The sequence below is a fragment of the Cervus canadensis genome, chromosome 9 (genome assembly GCF_019320065.1).
Source record: "Cervus canadensis isolate Bull #8, Minnesota chromosome 9, ASM1932006v1, whole genome shotgun sequence".
NCBI classification, from domain to species: domain Eukaryota; kingdom Metazoa; phylum Chordata; class Mammalia; order Artiodactyla; family Cervidae; genus Cervus; species Cervus canadensis.
This window is the reverse complement of record NC_057394.1, coordinates 9,807,974-9,827,730: the sequence shown is the minus strand read 5'-3', so window position 1 is coordinate 9,827,730 and position 19,757 is coordinate 9,807,974. Positions and strand designations below refer to the sequence as shown.

Here is a 19,757-nt window from a genome sequence, read left to right as displayed (position 1 = left end):
GTGGAGTGATTTCCTGTCTGGAACATATAACTGAAGCGTTGAAACTAAACAGATTCTGATTTTGCTGTTCTATACATGTTAAGCTCACTGCTTTTCTTCACACATCAAACTCCTTCCTACTCTGGAACATGCCGGATAAATAGAACTTTTTAAAATTATTCCTATGACTGTAGTCTGTTCCTGTGAAGTAATTTTTTTTTTTTAAGCCTTGAAGAAGCACTTTAATTTTACTCTAAACAATTCAGTTTTCGGTTTCTTATAATGTAATTTGTCTGCTGGGATTTGATGTATTGTTTCTTGCTAGTGTTTTCCATACTAGATTTTCATTTTGCGTAGTCACGTTGTTTGAACATTTGCAAGCAGAGCCCACTAACTGCTATTGGCCTGCTTCTTTGTGTGGCTTGATTTCTTCTCCCCACCTGCTCACAGCAGGTTGTCTACAGGCCTGAAGAGTAGCTAAATACTTTTGAAAATATCTTGAGATCCTGCTAAGGTCTTAACAATTTCTGCATTTGTGTGATGTGCAGCTATTCATGGTGTACCTTTGAAGGCTTTTTCTTTTTATTTCTCATATTCTTGCTTAAGTATTTTCAAGAGAAGATAAATTTATTATAAATAACAGTACAAAGCTGATTGCAGTCCTATTGCATTCTGCATTGAATAGGTCATTGATATTCAACTAAGTGGAACAAATTTTCTATGTTAAAGCAGACAAATTTGGAATAGTGTCACATGCATCTCATGTTATTTACTACAGAATACCAGATTAAATGGATTACTTGTGAATTGATTGCAGTGTTAAATAGATGATATAACATGATAACTTAAAATGCTCAGTGGGCCTTTGTAATATAGAATAGTATACAAGCACATGAATATAATAGAAGAGAGGTTATCGTGTTTGTTGAATATATGTCTGTGATATATATTTGCCAAAATGCTTGTCCACAGAGAATTTGAATAGATTTTTAAGATTTAACCTTGATTTTCTCTTTCTAAAGAAAACGGATTTTCTCACCATTTCAGAAGACAAGTGAAAAATGTTATTTTCTTTTTTCTGGTTTTTAGATTAAAATAACTCCCACAACTTCTGAGAACAAACTTTAGTTTTAATCCTAATAAATTTATGAGTACAAGTGCTAAAATAAATATGTTAAGAATATTTTGACGAGAAAATTAAATGAAGTAGCTTACATTTTGCTTATACTGCACCATTACCAGGAAAAAGTGAATTTGAAAGTAATCATCTTATGTTTTTAGGCCCCAAATAAGTATACCCCACATTTTTTAGATGTTCCCCCCCATTCCCTTGAAGTAATTAGCTGTTATTTTGAACTATATGCACATGGTTACTCTGGAGTCATCAAATGTAATATGAAACCATCTATTTAGAATGTTTAGGATATATAAATAAATAACTTGAAGAAGTAAAGGATAGCATTTTTTCCTAATGAAGTAGGAAATGAAAGAGTAATTATTAACCATCTCCTTTTCACATTCCTGAAAACATCAATTACAGTTACACATCTTAGAAACAAGCCCACCAGTAGCACAGAAATAACTCCTTTCACTGTGCTTCAAAAAATTTAATCACTATTTAACAGCTGGGATATATTTATAGCCATAATTCAGAATATTAATTTCAGTGAAGGTCTACCTGCTTTTGTAGTGTAGCCTGGAAGCTTAGCCATTTTCTTGTCTCTCGTGGCATGTGTTTTATGATTTGGAATTGCTTTTAAAAATTTAATGTAATGGGAAAATGTCTTTCTCAATCCCCTCCCCCCGCCACACACACATCTTTCTTCTCTGCTATCTGTTAAGTAGAAAATTATGTTTTAGTAGCTGCCACAAGATGAGGATTTTGAGTAGTATAAACACTGATTATGGAAAATAATGCAGGCAGCTGCACTGAAGACCGATAAGACCAATCCCATAGTAATGGCCTTTAAAACATATTATCAAGTTGGGAATCAGTGAGGGTAAAGAGACAACTACGACTGTTTCTTCTCTTACTGTTCAGCAAGATTACTTTTAAAGGTGAAACTGCCTCTGATTTTATTATCTGAGAGATATCTTTGGAGCATTTTAAAACTTTGTGACTGTTTTTGCTTTTTTTGAGTGAGCAATCTTGCTAATGGTGCATGAATTTGATTCTAACAAATGTTGAAATTGTTGCATTAACAAAGTCTTCTTAAATATTCTTTTCCTTAAAGAAGGGAAAAAAGAGTATATTTTATAAATGTTGAAGGAGACTATTAGAATAAGAAAAGAAGGCCATTTTCATCTAGCTATGAAGTGCCACTTAAAATAGAAAAGGGGGTGAAATATTTGGAGAAAATATTTCAGGGTAAGATATGTTTCAGGAAAAGAAGTTAATTTTTGTTTTGTTTTTTTGCTCTGAGCCTATCCAGTGGCCAGTTTGTGTTTGTTTTGGCGTGCCTCAGACACATCGTAGGCATGGAGGGCTTTGTTCTCCGTGGATTCTTAAATCAAATTGTCTTAATTCTAGACTGTGAGAAAAGTGTACGTTCCTGTTTCCTGTAGCAAAGTAAATTCCAATTTTGAGTGAAATTTTATTTCCCTTTTTCTGTTACATCCGTCTTTATTGCTGAGATCTGTCAGGTGTGGATTCTTCCAGGTACACAGACTAGAGCAGCTGTGGTGAGAACAGTCTGAGACTCCACATACATGTCATTTTAACTTGCTTTCAATTGAATGTGAAGTTTAGGGTAACTTATTGGTACTTATATGTATGGTTTGCATGTTCATTGTTACAATTTAATTGTTTGTAAAAATATAAATGCTAAACCTGTTTTCATTTTACCTGTTGCAAAATTCCTTCTGTTTGCCTGGGATCAGCCCAACCCTTGTAGGGTAAGGGAAAGGAACCGTTGTATTTTGTAAGCGTCTCCTACATAGAAGGTGATGACAGTGCATCTCAGGCAGTGTTCTAGACTCAGGAGATACAGCGGTGACCAAGACTTACGTTGTATCAGAGGGACTAGACGCCAAACACGTGAACACATACAGAAGGTAATTTGAGTGCTAAGAAGGTCAATGAAGACAGTAACAGGATTACTCATAGAAGACTATTAGGGAGGTAGCTTTAGGTAGGGAGAGAAGCTTTTGTTAGGAAGTCTTCTCCAAATAGCTACCATTGAGATGAAACCTGTGGGGAGTAGGAGGAAGCCTTACAAAAATCTGGGGGCGGAAAGTCCCAAGGAGAAAGAATGGCAAGTGTAAAGGCCCCGAGGCAGGAACCAGGCTGGTTTGTGTGGAGGCCAGAGGAAAGGTCGGTATCTCGAGTGTAGTTGTTGTGCAGTCACCCAGTCGTGTCCGACTCTTTGCAACCCCATGGACTGCAGCATGCCAGGCCTCTCTGCCCCTCCTCTTCTCCCAGACTTTGCCCAAGTTCATATCTGTTGCATCGGTGATGCCATCCAGTCATCCACCTCATCTTCTGATGCCCTCTTCTCCTTCTGCCCTCAGCCTTTCCCAGCCTCAGGGTCTATTCCAATGCAAGTATAGCTCAGTCAGTTCAGTTGAGTTACTCAGTCATGTCTGCCTCTTAGCGGCCCCATGGACCACAGCACACCAGGCCTCCCTGTCCATCACCAACTCCCAGAGTTTACTCAAACTCATGTGCATTGAGTCAGTGATGCCATCCAACCATCTCATCTTCTGTCGTCCCCTTCTCCTCCCACCTTCAATCTTCCCCAGCATCAGGGTCTTTTCAAATGAATCAGTTCTTCGCATCAGGTGGCCAACATATTGGAGTTTCAGCTTCAGCATCAGTCCCTCCAGTGAATATTCAGGACTGATTTCCTTTAGGATGGACTGGTTGGATCTCCTTACAGTCCAAGGGACTCTCAAGCATCTTCTCCAACACCACAGTTCCAAAGCCTCAATTCTTCGGCAAATGGCAACCCACTCCAGTGTTCTTGCCTGGAGAATCCCAGGGACAGAGATGCCTGGTGGGCTGCTGTCTGTGGGATCGCACAGAGTCGGACATGACTGAAGCGACTTAGCAGCAGCAGCAGCAGCTTTCTTTATGGTCCAGCTCTCACATCCATACATGACTACTGGAAAAACCATAGCCTTGACTAGATGGACCTTTGTTGGCAAGGTAATGTCTCTGCTTTTTAATACGCTGTCTAGGTTGGTCACAACTTTCCTTCCAAGGAATAAAAGTGAAAGAAAGAAAGAAAGTGAAGTCGCTCAGTCGTGTCTGACTCTTTGCGACCCCATGGACTGTAGCCTACCAGGATCCTCAGTCCATGGGATTTTCCAGGCAAGAATACTGGAGTGGGTTGCCATTTCCTTCTCCAAGGAGTAAGTGTCTTTTAATTTCATGGCTGCAGTCACCATCTGCAGTGATTTTGGAGCCCAAAAAATAAAGTGTGTCACTGTTTCCATTGTTTATCCATCTGTTTGCCATGAAGTGATGGGACCAGATGCCATGATCTTAGTTTCCTGAATGCTGAGCTTTAAGCCAACTTTTTCACTCTCCTGTTTCACTTTCATCAAGAGGCTCTTTAGTTCCTCTTCACTTTCTGCCATAAGGGTGGTGTCATCTTCATATCTGAAGTTATTGATATTTCTCCTGGCAATCTTGATTCCAGCTTGTGCTTTATCCAGCCCAGTGTTTCTCATGATATACTTTGCAAGTGTGGTTAGGAGAGTGCTAAAGATAGACAGGGACCGGGTCGTATAGGATGTTTGTAGGCCCAGAGAATTGGATTTTATTCAATTCCTATTGCAAAACTTTTGAAGAATTTGAATAGAAGAATGGTAAGACGTATTTTAAAAGGGCTGCTGTGAGGCGGGTGGACTCCTGGGGACCAGTGGTAGAGACAAAGGAAATCATTTGTTTGTTCATGGCAGTCATCTACAGGAGAGGGGCTGATGATGGTTTAGACGAGGAGTCAGTCAAATCCAGCCCACTGCCAGTTTTTGTACAGTTCACTAGTTGAGTGGTTTTTTAAAGTTTGAAAGTATTACATTTTAAATGGTTGGGGAAAAAAAAAATGTTTCATGACACATGAAAAGTATCTGAGATTTAAATTTCAGGTTCATAAATACAGTTTTACCAAAACACAGCCACCTTTATTCATTTTTATCTGTGTGGATTTTTATCGTATATAGCACCTCAATGCCCTGGTTTTCCCCTATTGACATCAGTTCAGTGGCTTAGGAGTTTGTTGAGATTTCTTTTTTTTAATGCAGGACCAAGATTGAATTTTATCTGAATAAAAAGAACTGTCCTCAGCCACTATTATGGAATATCGTACAGCTTTGAAAATTAGCTTGTGCTGCGGCCTTGATGATATTTCTTAATGAATTCACACTGAAATTGTAAGACAAAACAGCATTTACATGCAAAATGCACACTGTGGTCAAGTCATTTTGACAACTAATGTTTGAGTCACAGCTAATATCAAGTTGCTTTTTAGACTCCGTGGGCTGTCAAAACAAGCAGTGGACTATAGTTCCAACAGCATTTTTCAAATCTCAATGCAAAAGCAAGGGATACTTCCATATTTTATGATCTATATAAATGTACTGTTGAGGATATTCCACTTACCCTTCAATCGGAGGTGATTAAATTGCAAAATAATGTTATGCTAAGGCAAATATCAAGAGAAGAATCTAGCAAAATCTGGCCCTTTGGAGAAAAAATTTGTCAACCCTTGGCGTAGACTAAGGTGGTAGCTGTGGCGACGACTTGAAGTGAACCAATTTGACGTATGTTTTGGAGGGAAGACAGAAAAGATTGGTAGATGGATTAGATACTGGGTGTGAAGGAAGTTAAAGAATTGAAGGTGAACCACTGGGCGAATGATGACAGTGTTGACTGAGATGAGAAGGCTAGGGCAGAAGCAGGTTTGGGGAGGCGGGTCAAGAATTCTGTTTGGACTTGCTAGTTTAATCTGTGCATTAGATATCCAAGTATTGATGTCCAACGAACAGATAACTATATGAGTCTTGAACTCAGGATAAATGGGAGTTGAAAACATAAATTTGATGATCATATTCATTAGATTTTCTGTAAAAGCTTGGATCTGCCATATATGAAAGATTGAAGTTGGACCCTCATATCACACTGGATACAAAAATTGACTCAAAGTGGATTAAAGACCTAAGCGTAATGCCTAAAACTATAAAACTTCCAGAAGAAAACGTAGGCAAATTCATGACTTTGGAATTGACAGTAATTTCTTGGATATAACTCCAAAATTGTAAGCACAAAAGCAAACATGGATACTTTGGGCTATATCAAATTTTAAAAAGTTTGTGTATCAAAGGGCACAACAGAGTGAGGAGGCATCCTGTAGAATGGGAGAAATATTTGAAGTCATACATCTGATAAAGGGTTAATATCCAGACTATGTAAAGAACTCATGCGGCTTAACAACAGGAAATTAAATAACCTGATTGAAAATTGGACAAAGGCCTTGACTAGACGTTGCTCCAGTGAAGCAGCACAAGTGGGCAACAAGCAGGGGAAGAGGTGCCTGGCATCTCACTTCATACGTGTATCAGCCCCTCGTTCCTTTTCATGACCACATAGTATTCTGTCGCATGAAGACACCGTGTTTTGTTTATTCATTTATCAATCGATGGACGTTTGGGTGGTTTGGCTATGAGGAGTACTGCTCCTGTGAGCATTCAGGTACACGTTGTTGTGTGGCTGAGAATTCACTTTATGTCTCTTTTTCCTCCCCAGTGTCTTTCTCGAGAAGCAGGGGGCAACATGCGCATTCAGTTTCTCGGCACAGTGGTAAGTAGGAAAGGATGATTACTTTGTTCTTTTAATTTACAGAGAGATAACTGGAAAAGTCATCAGCTGGTTTTAGCCCTTGTGTTTGAACTTGGCTTCACCATGGTTTTGTTTCGCTGTTAAGTGAGATGTCTTTATATAAGAAATGGGTTCTTTCACATGTGGGAGAAATTCTCATGGTGGAATAATTTTAGCTATTTCTTATTAGAGACAAAATAATTTTTAAAAATTATTTGCAGTTTGTTGAGTCTTTGAAGTACTTTTTTTTGCTGGAGACTTTCTCCCTATTTTTGATAAAAATAAAAACAGATTTTAAAAAGATGCTTTTGAATAGTGACCTTGGGGGATTCCCTGGTGATCTAGGGGTTAGGACTCTGTGCTCTCACTGCTGAGGGCTTAGGTTCAATCCTTGGTCAGGGAACTAAGATCCCACAACAAGCCAGGTGGCATAACCAAAAAAAAAAAGGTAATTGATATTTTATGTTTGTTTGTTTTTGATCAGTTTTCCTTCTAGCTTCTTCTAGTAGGTCCACATTTCTAATGAAATTGAATAATAATTTCAAAATTATATAGCTCTACATAGTGAAAAGAAACTAATTTCACAGTTATTTTTACTTATGACTTTATAAGGACCATATTAATAATGGTATAATTTTCCAAAATAATTTGGTGAAAAAGGTACTTTATTGTTTTAATTAGCATTTCTCCGCTTATTGCCATTATATTTGCATATTTCTCTGTGTATTCATTTGTTAGGTATCATTTATAATTTGTAAAATGTCTGTTCATATCTTTTGGGTACCTTGTTTAGGTTGTAAATTTACATTGGGTATTTCTGTTGACTCTGTAACTTGAGGATATCAGAGGACAAGTTTGTGGCTTAGATCAAAAGAACAGTGATTTTGCCACTGAGCTACGGAGGGTATCAATAACAATGTCCATTTACTTCATGCTTTGTACTTTATATATGTATAGAGGTGTGGTATAGTTTACAGATTAAAGTACATGTGAAGACACCTGTCCAATATGTAATTTTTAAGTGTTGCACCTAAGACTTGTAGTTATTCTTGCTTTTCTGATTAATAGTTATTACATGTGCTTATCTTTTCAACTAAAAAATTTAAAAATATATATAATAAAAATTTTAAATTTTAAAAATTTATTATTTAAATTCATGTCATAAGAAAGTGGATCAGGGTTCTTCAGAGAAATAGAACCAACACGTTATGTGTATTATGTTTTCATATGTAAGGAGAGAGAGAGAGAGATTGGTTGGTTGATTGACTTTAAGCAGTTGATTCCTGTGATTGTGGAGGCAATTCCAAAACCTGCAGGCTAGTTACATTTCAAGTTCAAGGTCAGTGTGCCTGTGTAACCTTCCTGCTTGGGAGGTTAATCCTTTTTCTTCAACTGATTGAAAGAGCCCCACCCATGTTATTAGAGGGTAATCTGCTTTACTCAGAGTCTATTGACCTAAAGGTTAACCTCATCTAAAAAAGAAAAAACAAAAAACCTGGCACCTTTCTGGAGGTCCATTGGTTAAGACTCTGTGCTCCTAATGCCGGGGGCGCAGGTTTGATCCCTGGTTGGGTAACTAAGATCCTGCATGCCTCGGCCAAAAAAAAAAACAAACAAAAAACCCTTTATAGAAACATCTAGAATGCTGTTTGACCAAATATCTGAATACTGTTGGCTGGCCAAGTTGACATACAAAGTTAACCATCGTGGAAGTATTCATTTTATCCCTTAGAGGTTTTGACGTTTTTAACAATAGACATGTTCTTCCAGAAATGGATTTTCATGCAACAGTAAATCATGAACATCTTCCTACGTCATTGCATAAAGATCCATGCCATTCTTTTTTTATCAGCTACCTAGACTTCCATTATGGCTAGGGTCTTCTGGACCTCTTATGCTCATGCTGGAAAGAGTTCTTGTGCTCTCTCTGCTATTTGTTATTGCTCCTTGCATTCTAATAGATTTCTCAGGGTTCAGACATTGAAAAAGGACTTCTTGACAGCCACAACCTGCAAAAGAAAACCCAAACTAACATAAACTTCTACAATTTTTCCTATCTCAGAAAATGGCAACTTAAGCTACAACTTTGTCTTTTCCTTGAATTGCCTCTTCCGCCACTCTCACTGCCCCCATCCTGACCAGAGTCTTCATCACCTCTTGTCCAAATTGTTGCAGCAGCCAGTCAATCTTCCCACCTCCACCCCTGCTCACTGCTTTATCATTAATATAGTGGTTAAAGTCATCCTTTTAAAATACACACCAGCTCAGCCAGCCTAGTTGCTCTTCTTCAAACATGTCAGGCGCTAGCATCGGGGTCTCCTCACTTGCCTCTCCTCTGCCAGGCCCGGCTCTCGTGGCCTCATCTAAACCTGATTATCTCCCAAAGGCATCACTTCTAAATACTGTCACATTGAGGATGGGGATGCCAGCATGTGAACTGGGTGGAGGGGACACAAGCATTTAGTCCATAATGGGCATTTAGCTGTCAAAGCTCTCCTCCCCAGAACTTTCCCAGGTGATCTGTGCCTACTTCAAATTGTAGATTGTCTGGGTTTTGCTTCTTTGTTTTGCTGACACATTTTTAGTGAAGCTGTGAGTTTGTGCATGTCAGGTAGTATGAACTCAGAAAGAAGCAGAAGAGGTTCAGTGTTTTACATAACCCAAATTCCTCACTTGAACTGTGATTCACAATAAGGATGAATATTTTGTTACTACTTGAAGAATACAGAAGTTGCCATTTGATTCCAAATTTTGTATTGCAATCATTGCTTGTATTTAATTTTTTTTAAGTACCATTATCTTTAAAACACTAGGACTCTAAGACAAACGTATCTGTGTAAGACTGAATTTTTTTTCTTGTGAAAACAATGCATATTGCCCGAAAGAGAAAATAACCTACATTGCACTGAGCAGCTTCTTCATAGCTGTGCTGTTGGCATTTACCCAAGGACTCTTGAGGAACTATCAAATTATATGTCTTTGAAGCTTAGCCAGGGATCTTAATGAAACCAAATCACGCTGAACTTCTTAAAGCTAATTTAAATCTCAAATTGTACATTTTAAATTAAGTTTTTATTGATAATAAATATACTTTATTTCTTATTAGCCTTGAAAGCTTGAGTAATAATATCAGTAGAATAAACATGTTTTACAAAGATTTACCATTAAGAATGGTATTAATATGACCCTTGGTACGCTAGCACAATTAGATTTCAAAGTTAGCATTTACGAAGTAACAGCGATTAATGACAACCATCGAAAACAATTTTGAACTCCATCAGTTTAACTCAGGAGGGTAAACTTAATATGATAATTCATCTAGTTGAATTGTATCAGCCTAGCAGGAAAGTATGTAAATATGTGACCCTTACCTAGTTTGTAAATGGATGCTGTGCTGATAGATTTATCAGTTCCATTAAAGAACTTTGGGGAACTTTGGAATTTCAGCAATTGTTCCCTTGGAGGCTGAAAACCCAACCTGGTCTCATACTGGGCCCATTCTGGTCTGCATATTTCCATAATTTGCCTTTGCTACTAATATGACAGCAAGACACAAATAACTGTTTCTAATAATATCAGATGGAGTTGTGGAGGACAGCATTTTAATGCAGTAAAAGACCTCCCCGCGGGGTTGTTATTGCTACTATAGAACAGCAGCTACACAGTTGCAACTGTAGGCTCTTAATTGATTCGTTTAATTAGCAAGAGCTGAAGCTTGGGCTGTATCTTGTCATCTGATAGCACAGGGCCCAAACCTGCATCATTCGTATTTATAGGTATAAATACGAACATCACCAAAAAGTTTCACTCTTTCTGAAAACTCCCTTATATATTGAACTTGAATAGAGTGAACTCCCATTTGTTGAAAATCCAAATAACTGGCCAATGAAAAGAACTAGATTTGTTACTGTTTTCCTTTACCAGTGGACTTCCCTGGTAGCTCAGATGGTGAAGAATCTGCCTGCAATGTGGGAGATCTGGGTTCGATCCCTGGGTTGGGAAGATTCCCCTGGAGAAGGGCATGACTACCCACTCCAGTATTCTTGCCTGGAGAATCCCATGGACAGAGGTACCTGGTGGGCTACAGTCCATGGGCTCCCAAAGAGTTGGACACAATCTGAGCGACTAAGCACACATCTCCTTTACCAGTACTCTTTTGAGAAGTAACCTATGTCACATTTTTGGTTATTACTGTCTTCCAAAAATAAACATCCAGAGAACTTCTTTGGTCCTCTGTAGCTTATAAATCCCTCCGTCTACGTATCTAACTCATCTCTAGTCTTCACTTGCCTTTTTCTCCCTTCTCTTTTCCATCTCTTGCTCCATATCAGGGAGGTTTCAGAAGTGACAAGGTGGTTTATTGGGATTTCTTGCATGCTGGTCCCATGTCTCAGCGTTTGCAGCCATCCAGAGGCTTGCTTCCCTGTGTAAACAGGGACATCTGACTGAATTACCCCTGGGACTTGACCCGTTAACCCAAGCTGCCCTGGTCCCAGCTTCCTTGGATGGGGAGGACAGGGACCTGGGAGGTGTCTGGCATAGCACCCCAGAGCCTGCATCAGACGGGCTCTTCTGCCCAGTCCTCACAGGGCTCCACTCCCACAGGGTCAAGCTCTCCTTATTCCTAACGCTTTTCCTGTCCGGCTGTAGAAAGCAGCTGTGGCCACAGGCTTGGCATTGTGTCGAGGGTTGATGAAGTCTCTCTGGTTTTGTTTGTTTGTTTTAAAATTTATTTATTTTAATTGGAGGATAATTACAATATTGTGATGGTTTTTGCCATATATCAGTATGAATCAACCATAGGCATACATGTGTCCCTTCCCTCCTGAAACCCTCTCCCTGGGTGTTTTTTTGGGGGGGTGCGGTTTTCATACATTTTATAATGCTAAGAAAAAAGTAAAGCTTTAGCATCCCTTCCTGCATTTCCCTCCAGTATTCAAAACTTCAGCTGAAATAGGGATGAGATAAGATTTTATAAGATGGGCTTCTAAGTGCAATCTTAATCCATAACATTGTTTCTATGGTGATGTGTTCTGCGTACTCCTGTACCTGACTTAAGGAGGAACTTTTAGAATATGTTTACTTTCCAGCCTTGTGAAATAAGCATGCTGAATATAATTCAAACATGCAGTTGTTACTATCTCATTGTGTGAAGCGTTTTGAACAAAAATGTAACAGAAGTGGTGGACGGCCTGCCCCCAACTACATGCTAGGACGTGTGACAGATGGACGTGACTTGGCGCGTGCCCTTCAGTAGGGCCCTGGCTGCAGCGGGGCGCAGACCAGCAGTACCCTGAGTACACGGTAGGTGGCGAGATGGGATGCAGAGGCCGGTTTGCTGGCAGAGAAGGGCAGAGATCTATTTGATGATGTTTTTGTTTCATTGTTAAGGTGTATCGGACTGTGACCCCATGGACTGTACCCTGCCAGGCACCTCTGTCCATGGGATTCTCCAGGCAAGAATATTGGAGTGGGTTGCCATTTCTTTCTCCAGGGTATCTTCCTGACCCAGGGATCGAATCTGCATCTCCTGCATTGGCAGGTGGGTTCTTTACCGCTGAGCTACCAGGGAAGCCATAGGTCTATTAGCTTTACTTTTTCCTTTCTGATACAAAAGCATAAAGTGTAAACCACAGGGCGCAGCTCTTTGAATAAGAATCTACATTTCATATCCTATTAGTCATTAAATTGTTCTTCTAATGAGCACACCTAAAGCCTGACATGTGTTGGTTGTCATGGTAGTCAGTCATCTCACGTTGATTAAACATCTATTATGTGATGACAATTCAAAGGAAGAAGGCATATCTGCCAGCCATGACCCACTGCCAACCCAGGGTGTAGAAATCCTGGCGTGATGCGAATGATAGGAGCCTTGTATGAAGAAGCATCTAGGGGTTGGAAAAAAGAAATAGGGGAATTATGGAAAGCTCCCAGTAAATATGTACAGCTCATTCTTAGACTCTGGGGGTGAATAGAGTTTGAAGAAGGGAAGGGGTGTTCAGATAGAGGGGAACGGCATCTGCAAAGGGCTCTGAGACAGCACGTTCAGCAACGGCTCTGCAGTGATGGTGGGAAGAGCTCAGGGAATAAAATAGTGAAGGTTAGAGAGGCAGGAGGTCGTCCGTGTGTTTCAGGAAAAGCAGCTTGGCTAGCGAGGGTGGCAATATCACTTGAGGTGTGTTTTGTTTTGTCTGGACTTTTTTTTTTCTTCCCCCCGGTCGCACCACACAGCTTGTGGAATCTTAGTTCCCCAACCAGGGACTGAACCTGGGCTCAGATGGAATAGATAATGAGTTGGGTTTTTGACCATTTTAAGTCTGAAATGCCAGGGGGACATGTATGATGTAAAGGAAAGATCAGGGAAATGATGAAGGGTGAGCATGTCAGTGGGTGCCTTTGGACATGAAGATGTGGTATCTGAAGCCTGCAGTAGCTAAGATCACTGGAGGGGATGGTGAAGGGACAGGCCCGGAATGGACCCCTGGGGAATGCCCACTTCCAAGGGGGCGGCTTCTAGCATCTCTAATAGAATCATTTAAAAGTGACATTATCTATTGTCCAAATCATTTCTATTATATGTGGCTATTGGAAGCCAATTTAGTGCAACCTCAATCATGATTTCACAGTATCCTAGGGTGTCCCTAATTATTTCAGAATATCTTAAAATCCTGCTGCTGTCTGCCAAAGACCCTCAAAATAAAAATTAATTTTAATGAATAACATAATGCCTTAACACTTGTGTGATGCTTTAGGGTTTTAGAATGCTTATTTGATCCCATTCAATTTCTAAGAGAGACAGGCCATATAGCACCTTTAGAGTTACTCTTTGAAATATTGTCGGTTTAAAATATTTGCAATTACTCAGTTATATGCTCGCAAGAAATTTATGTGAACTACCAGTGATAGCTTCTGGTGAGCGATGCCGAATTCGTGATCTCCAAAGAAGATTTAGCTTCGGGAACAGGCTTGATCACTCAAGAGCTTTTGTGTAGCAGAGTTTTATTAAAGTGACAAGGACAGAGAAGCTTCTGACACAGACATCAGAAGGGGGATGAGATTGCCGCACTTGGTAGTCTTATCAAGGCCTTATATACTTTCACCCACTCCTACAACAAACATCTTCAATTAACAAGATTAGAACTAACAATAGAAAGGTCTCACCAGACCCACTCCCACAACAGACCTCTTAAGATAACAAGATTAGTCAGAAGGTTCTGGTTAAAAAGGAGAAAAATGTCCTTGAACAAGATGCATTATTGTTACATAATCCTTAGTACAGAGCTTAAGGAAAAACATACCCTTGAGTCATAAGCTCTGAGCTTAAAGAAAAAATGTTTTGTGTGACTAAAACAAGGAATGTAAGAGGAAAGAGGAGAGTGAAAAAGCTGTCTTAAAAACTCAGCATTCTAAAAACTGAAGTCAAGACATCCGGTCCCATCACTTCATAGCAAATAGATGGGTAAACAATGGAAACGGTGACACACGGTATTTTCTTGGGCCAAAATCACTGCAGATGGTGACTGCAGCCAAATTCAAAGACGCTTGCTCTGTGAAAGAAAAGCTATGACCCACCTAGACAGCATATTAAAAAGCAGAGATGTTACTTTGCTGACAAAGGTCCGTCTAGTCAAAGCTATGGTTTTTCCAGTAGTCATGTATGGATGTGAGAGTTGGACCATAAAGAAAGCTGAGCGCCAAAGAATTGATGCTTTTGAACTGTGGTGTTGGAGAAGACTCTTGAGAGTTGCTTGGACTGCAAGGAGATCCAACCAGTCAATCCTAAAGGCAGTCAACCCTGAATATTCATTGGAAGGACTGCTCTTGAAGCTGAAACTCCAATACTTTGGCCACCAGATGCAAAGAACTGACTCATTTGAAAAGACCCTGATCCTGGGAAAGATTGAAGGCAGGAGGAGAAGGGGACGACAGAGGATGAGATGGTTGAATGGCATCACCGACTTGATGGACATGAGTTTGAGCAAGCTCTGGGAGTTGGTGATGGACAGGGAGGCCTGGTGTGCTGCAGTCCATGGGGTCTCAAAGAGTTGGACACAACAGAACAACTGAACTGAAGACAAGGAATATAAAAAAAAAAAAAAAAATTTGTCCTTTTCTCCTCCTTGAGGGCCCTGGACTCCTTATCAATCTACCTGAGAATTAACTCTCTCACCAGCATGTTAGTGTTTTTTGGGGTGGGGGAGGGATAAGGGGAGGTATACTAAATAAAACTTGATTCTTATGTTTGAATCTCTTATCTCCCACTTATGAGCTTTGTGAATTTGAACAAGTTACTTAACCTTTCTGGTCCTCAATTTTCCTGTCAGCAAAATATCTACTTTTATGGAATTGGTGATGGTTGAATAAGAAAGTGTTGGTAAAATGCTGAAATATAATAGGAACTTAGCCTATAGTAGCTCAACTATTATTATAACCCCTGAAAATATTGAATACACTCTTCCTTTGCAATCATTTTGCCTCACTTTTTTCCTTCCTTTTTCTCACTTGCTTTGGAGACTTGCTGTCATCGAAAATTGTAATCTCAACTGAGATCACATTTGGTAGGCAATCTACCGAAAAATTCAGAAGGAAAATATTTCTCTTTTATTTGGAAAGTCTAGTTTTTTTTCATCCCATGATTTGACCTCCTCACATAGTTAACATATCATCTGTCATTGAATGATGAAATATAAAGCACATATTTAAACCTACACCTGTGGCAGCAAGATGCTTAAGAACGCCTGCTTCCTTGAAGCTTAATGAAGTTTGCCAAGAGCAGCCTTGACTGGGAAGACTTTGGTGTGCTGTGTTTGAAAGGCAACATCTTTGGAGGTAGGATCTGATATGACAGTGCTTAGGGGGCTTCACAAGGCTATTATTTTAGCTAAACCACTTAAGGCCCTTGTAGTGCAGCACCATGCATTGCTGATCCTTCATACATCAAATTCACTGACTGTTACTTACCTTATGGTGAGAGTGATATGGAAATGGCAGCTCTTTCTCACGGAAGCCGAGTCAGACCGTCATTCTCAACTTGAGCACCTGTAGGAATTAACTGGAAAACTTGCTAAAAATGCAGATCCCCAGGATCCAGTGAAATTGATCCCTTAGGTTTGAGTTAAAGCCTAAGAGCCTGCATTTGTGAATACCAGTTTCAAGTAGCCTAAGACTAGGGTTTGAAGTATATTTTCACACTTACTGTAGGATTAGTATCTGATTTAGGAGATGGATACCAAAAGCTACATTGTATTACTGGTCTTGAGTCACACATAGGAACAGTGTTCCAGATGTTTCTTATAATAAAAGGATAGAACAAGCATTTAATTATTTGAACTAATTAATTGATTTATGTCTTCATAGTACATATATATTTTGATTATTTGCACTAATTGATGACTGTTTATGTTCATAATACATATATATTGATTATTTGCACTAATTAATTGGCAGCTGTATATGTTCATAATATATATATGTATTTTTTTAATCAGGTAGGGACCTGATAGCACCTAATGTGTAATTAAATGCATAGTTTCATCATCTATACCTTTTTAGTTTACATGTCAGCTGCACAGTCTTTTAGATTTGGTCTGAATTCTGTCAAGTCTTAGACCCACAGGACAGCGATCATTTTGTTTTTGGCCTAGATCCGGATTTCTCAGCCTTGGCAGTGGTGATGTTTTGAGCTGGGCGACGTTTTTTGTTGTGGAAGGCTGCTTAGCAGCATCCCAGGCCTCTGCCGCCTAGATGCCAGAACACCTGCCCAGATGTAACCACTAAAATTGTTTCCAGACTTTGCCAAGTGGCCCTGGGGGTGGGGAGGGAACACAGTCACCCCTAGGTGAGAATCTCTGGCCCAGACTATAGTAATAGTGGGATTTCAGCATTTTCTTTCCTGTTTCACTAATAAATATAATGTTCTACTAGCGATGAACTCTCTAGAACAAATGTGATACTTTTTAATGGCCCGAAGCTTACAAGTTCTTGTGTCCACCCTGACCTACTCAGATGCCTGCTGCGGAGAAACTGGCCACCAGCTTTAGCTAGCCCGACACTTGATTTGACTTAAAAGCGTTCTTAGCTGTTGGCCGTGTGGGTTACTCATGCTTAGTCTTCCTCCTGTTGGATCATAGGCCAGATCTGCTGTGGACAGCCCGTTCCTGAAAGGTAGGCCAAGCCCCAGTTTGTATCACCGCGTTCTGTTCACTCGGATCCTTTTCAGCATTGGAATAGCCCTACTGTCACTGTTTACGTGAGACCCCCCACACCCTGAGTCTACAACGAGAGTGCAGTTACCACCTGGTCGTAGAAGCAAGCCGCTGCTCGTCCATGCCCCCCACGTGATGGGTCCTGCCATTGTCCAGGGGAGAGGCACCCAGCGAGTATGCTGCATGCCTCCCCTCACGACGGCATTGGTGAAGAAATGCTTTTCTGCCCCTTTCCACCTAGCATGTAGTTGCCTCACTCTGTCGTGTTTTGTGGACTTCACCCTGCGCGTGGAAAGTGTATATACAGCAGAATGCCTGGCAAGGCAGGGGAAGGTCCAGCCATCACCAGTAGCTCGGGTCTGTATCCTGAGATGTAGCTTTCCCATGTTTCATATGATGTAAATTCTCAAGGTTGTGGGAGACAGCTGAGGTAAAGACTAAGGTATCTGTGTTAATTACCCAGGTAATTACCGAGCATCAGGGGATATGTGAAACTGCCACGCGCCCTTGTTTGAAATGGAACCCCTGCCTCATTTAAGGATGGGGAGCAGTCCGTGTGTAAGTTCTCACGGTCCCCCTTGGAGTCCGCTGTGTCCTGGAGCCTGGGCCACCACCGGCTGCCATGTGGAGCGCCCGTCTCCCCGCTCAGCTGCGCGGCCCTTTAAGACGGGGCGCCCGGGAGACAGTGCCCCCCGAGCGCCTGCGGCGGGCTCGTCACTTTAGGCTCGTGACTCCACTTAACCCCACAGCCGTGGAGATCACTGGCAGAGCCTGCACCTCACAGACGAGGCCGTGTCTCTGTGTAAGTTTGCAGACGGTAATTTGTCAGCATGACCCATACAGTGCGGGCAGCCACAGGATCAGACCTGGCCCCACGGCACAGCTTGGCTTCCTCCCAGCGGCGCGGCGCGCGGTTGGGGCTTAGGTCCTCCTGCAGCCCTTCGCACCTGCGTATGATTCCTGACCGCCTGGTGGGGAGTAGTTTGTGAAGGGGGGTCGGGGGGACTGACCCTCCTCTTCTGTGTTTGCTGTTAGAGCCCCTTAGCTTAGGACTGGAGGTCTGCGCCCTCGGTTTCCTCATGAGAATTGCTTTCATATCGAGGCTAGGGGGTGGTTCTCTTTTTAGAAAGGGCAATGTTGATCAAAGTGAGTATTGTGCCTATTAAAAATAGATTAAAATTGCAGCTTGATGTTCACTTTATATAAAGCCTTTCCTTTCAATGGGCATGTGAGAAGACCTCAGTTGACACTTCAGGTGATCGGGGCATGGAATACCGGTTAAAGTGTGTTGTGGAAGATGCACTGTTGTTTTTTTAAGTATTGAACCTCTCTTTCTCTACCCTCTGCTAAACAAAACTTAGAGTCCCCTTCAAGGGTTTTAGGAATAATGCAGGTAGTTTGCAAAATACAGGTGCCTGGCATTATTTTGTGATATTGCCCATCTAAACCGGTGGTTCTCAACCTGGGTGATGCTGCTCCCTGGGGGACCTTTGGCAATGTCTGAAGACATTTTGGTTGTTACCAGTGGTGGGCTGCTACTAAAATCTAGTGGGCAAATTTCCTTAAGTATATTGGGAACATATCCAACCCAGGAGGCTTCTGAAACATCCTACAATAAATAAGACAGCTCCTACAAAAGAATTATCTGCCTTAAAATGTCAGTAGTGCCAAAATGTCCATGTTTAGATGATATTTATAGAAAGGCGTATAAACATCTGTGACCATCTCCCTAGCCTTAAAGTTCTCTAATACTCCGCAAACTTACTCTTATGTGCCCGTGGGTAAGTAGGATGCAGCTATTCCACTCTGTTCATTGTAGCTTGTCTCATGTTGCCATCTTGGCTGTATTAAAGGAAAAACTGGGCCCTGTACACATGTATGTCATATATATTGTTTAACTACTTTTTCCTAACATTGATGACTCTCTTTGTATGCTTCTGTGTCTTCACAAAATTTTGACCATTATATCAGTTTTTATCAATGAAGTTTTCTCTTAATCAGTATCTGCAGTTATGATCCAAGGGATTTTGAAATATATATAAAATATTCTTGATTGTATCTACATTTCTTTTCAAAAAGAACAAAGTTTTTGCAGTTCAGGCTCACCCATCAGTAATTTTCTTGTTGGATCGTCTCTGTTAACGCTTCTCAGAGTAAAAGATCAATTAGATACTGTTGTATCAGTTTATCAATTTGTTGAAAATAAACCTACATAAATCCATGCTGAGTGCACCACGTGTGCGCACAGCATGTCTGAGCTTGCGACAAAGCAAAAGGCATCTTCCAAATGGCAGCCCTTGAGGTTTGAAGGCGAGCTTGTGAGGAGGCCCATCCCTCATTTCCAGCTCCCCCTGCTCCATGCCCACCCCGCGCAGTCTGTGGCCTGGCCCTCCGTGGGTCTGCTGGCCTCCTCTGCACTTGGCAGAGGGTTCTGAAATGTACCCGCTGGATTTTAATTTCTCGAGGTGACTTAGTGCCAACTCGGAGGGGTGAATGCCTACTGAAAGAATGTATTACTTACATCTCGCAAGAAAAGGGGGTCCGCCATGCCACACAGGGCCGCTGGGGAAGTTCCAGGTTGGTTAGGAGGCAGAAAGGAGTGAGGGGGGAGCACAGAGCCAGGGGGAAGCGGGGCAGCCTTTACCGGGGTTTCTGAAGGAAAAACTGAGGGAGCCCGGTACACAGGGTAGGACTGGCGAGTTTGAATGATGTCGGTGGGCTCTAGGAGTGGTCCTCCTTATATGGTACTTGGC

The 19,757-nt window shown here is 41.0% G+C and overlaps 1 protein-coding gene across 3 annotated transcripts in view; it reads left to right on the top strand.

Annotated features, from left to right (window-relative positions):
• The window catches only part of PCCA (propionyl-CoA carboxylase subunit alpha), a 346,711-nt gene that overhangs the window by 269,253 nt on the left and 57,701 nt on the right, over positions 1 to 19,757 (top strand). For all 3 annotated transcript variants that reach the window (XM_043478360.1, XM_043478359.1, XM_043478362.1), the window contains one exon: positions 6,728 to 6,781. In XM_043478360.1, the coding sequence (XP_043334295.1) occupies positions 6,728 to 6,781 (54 nt within the window). The remainder of the gene's footprint in view (positions 1 to 6,727; positions 6,782 to 19,757) is intronic.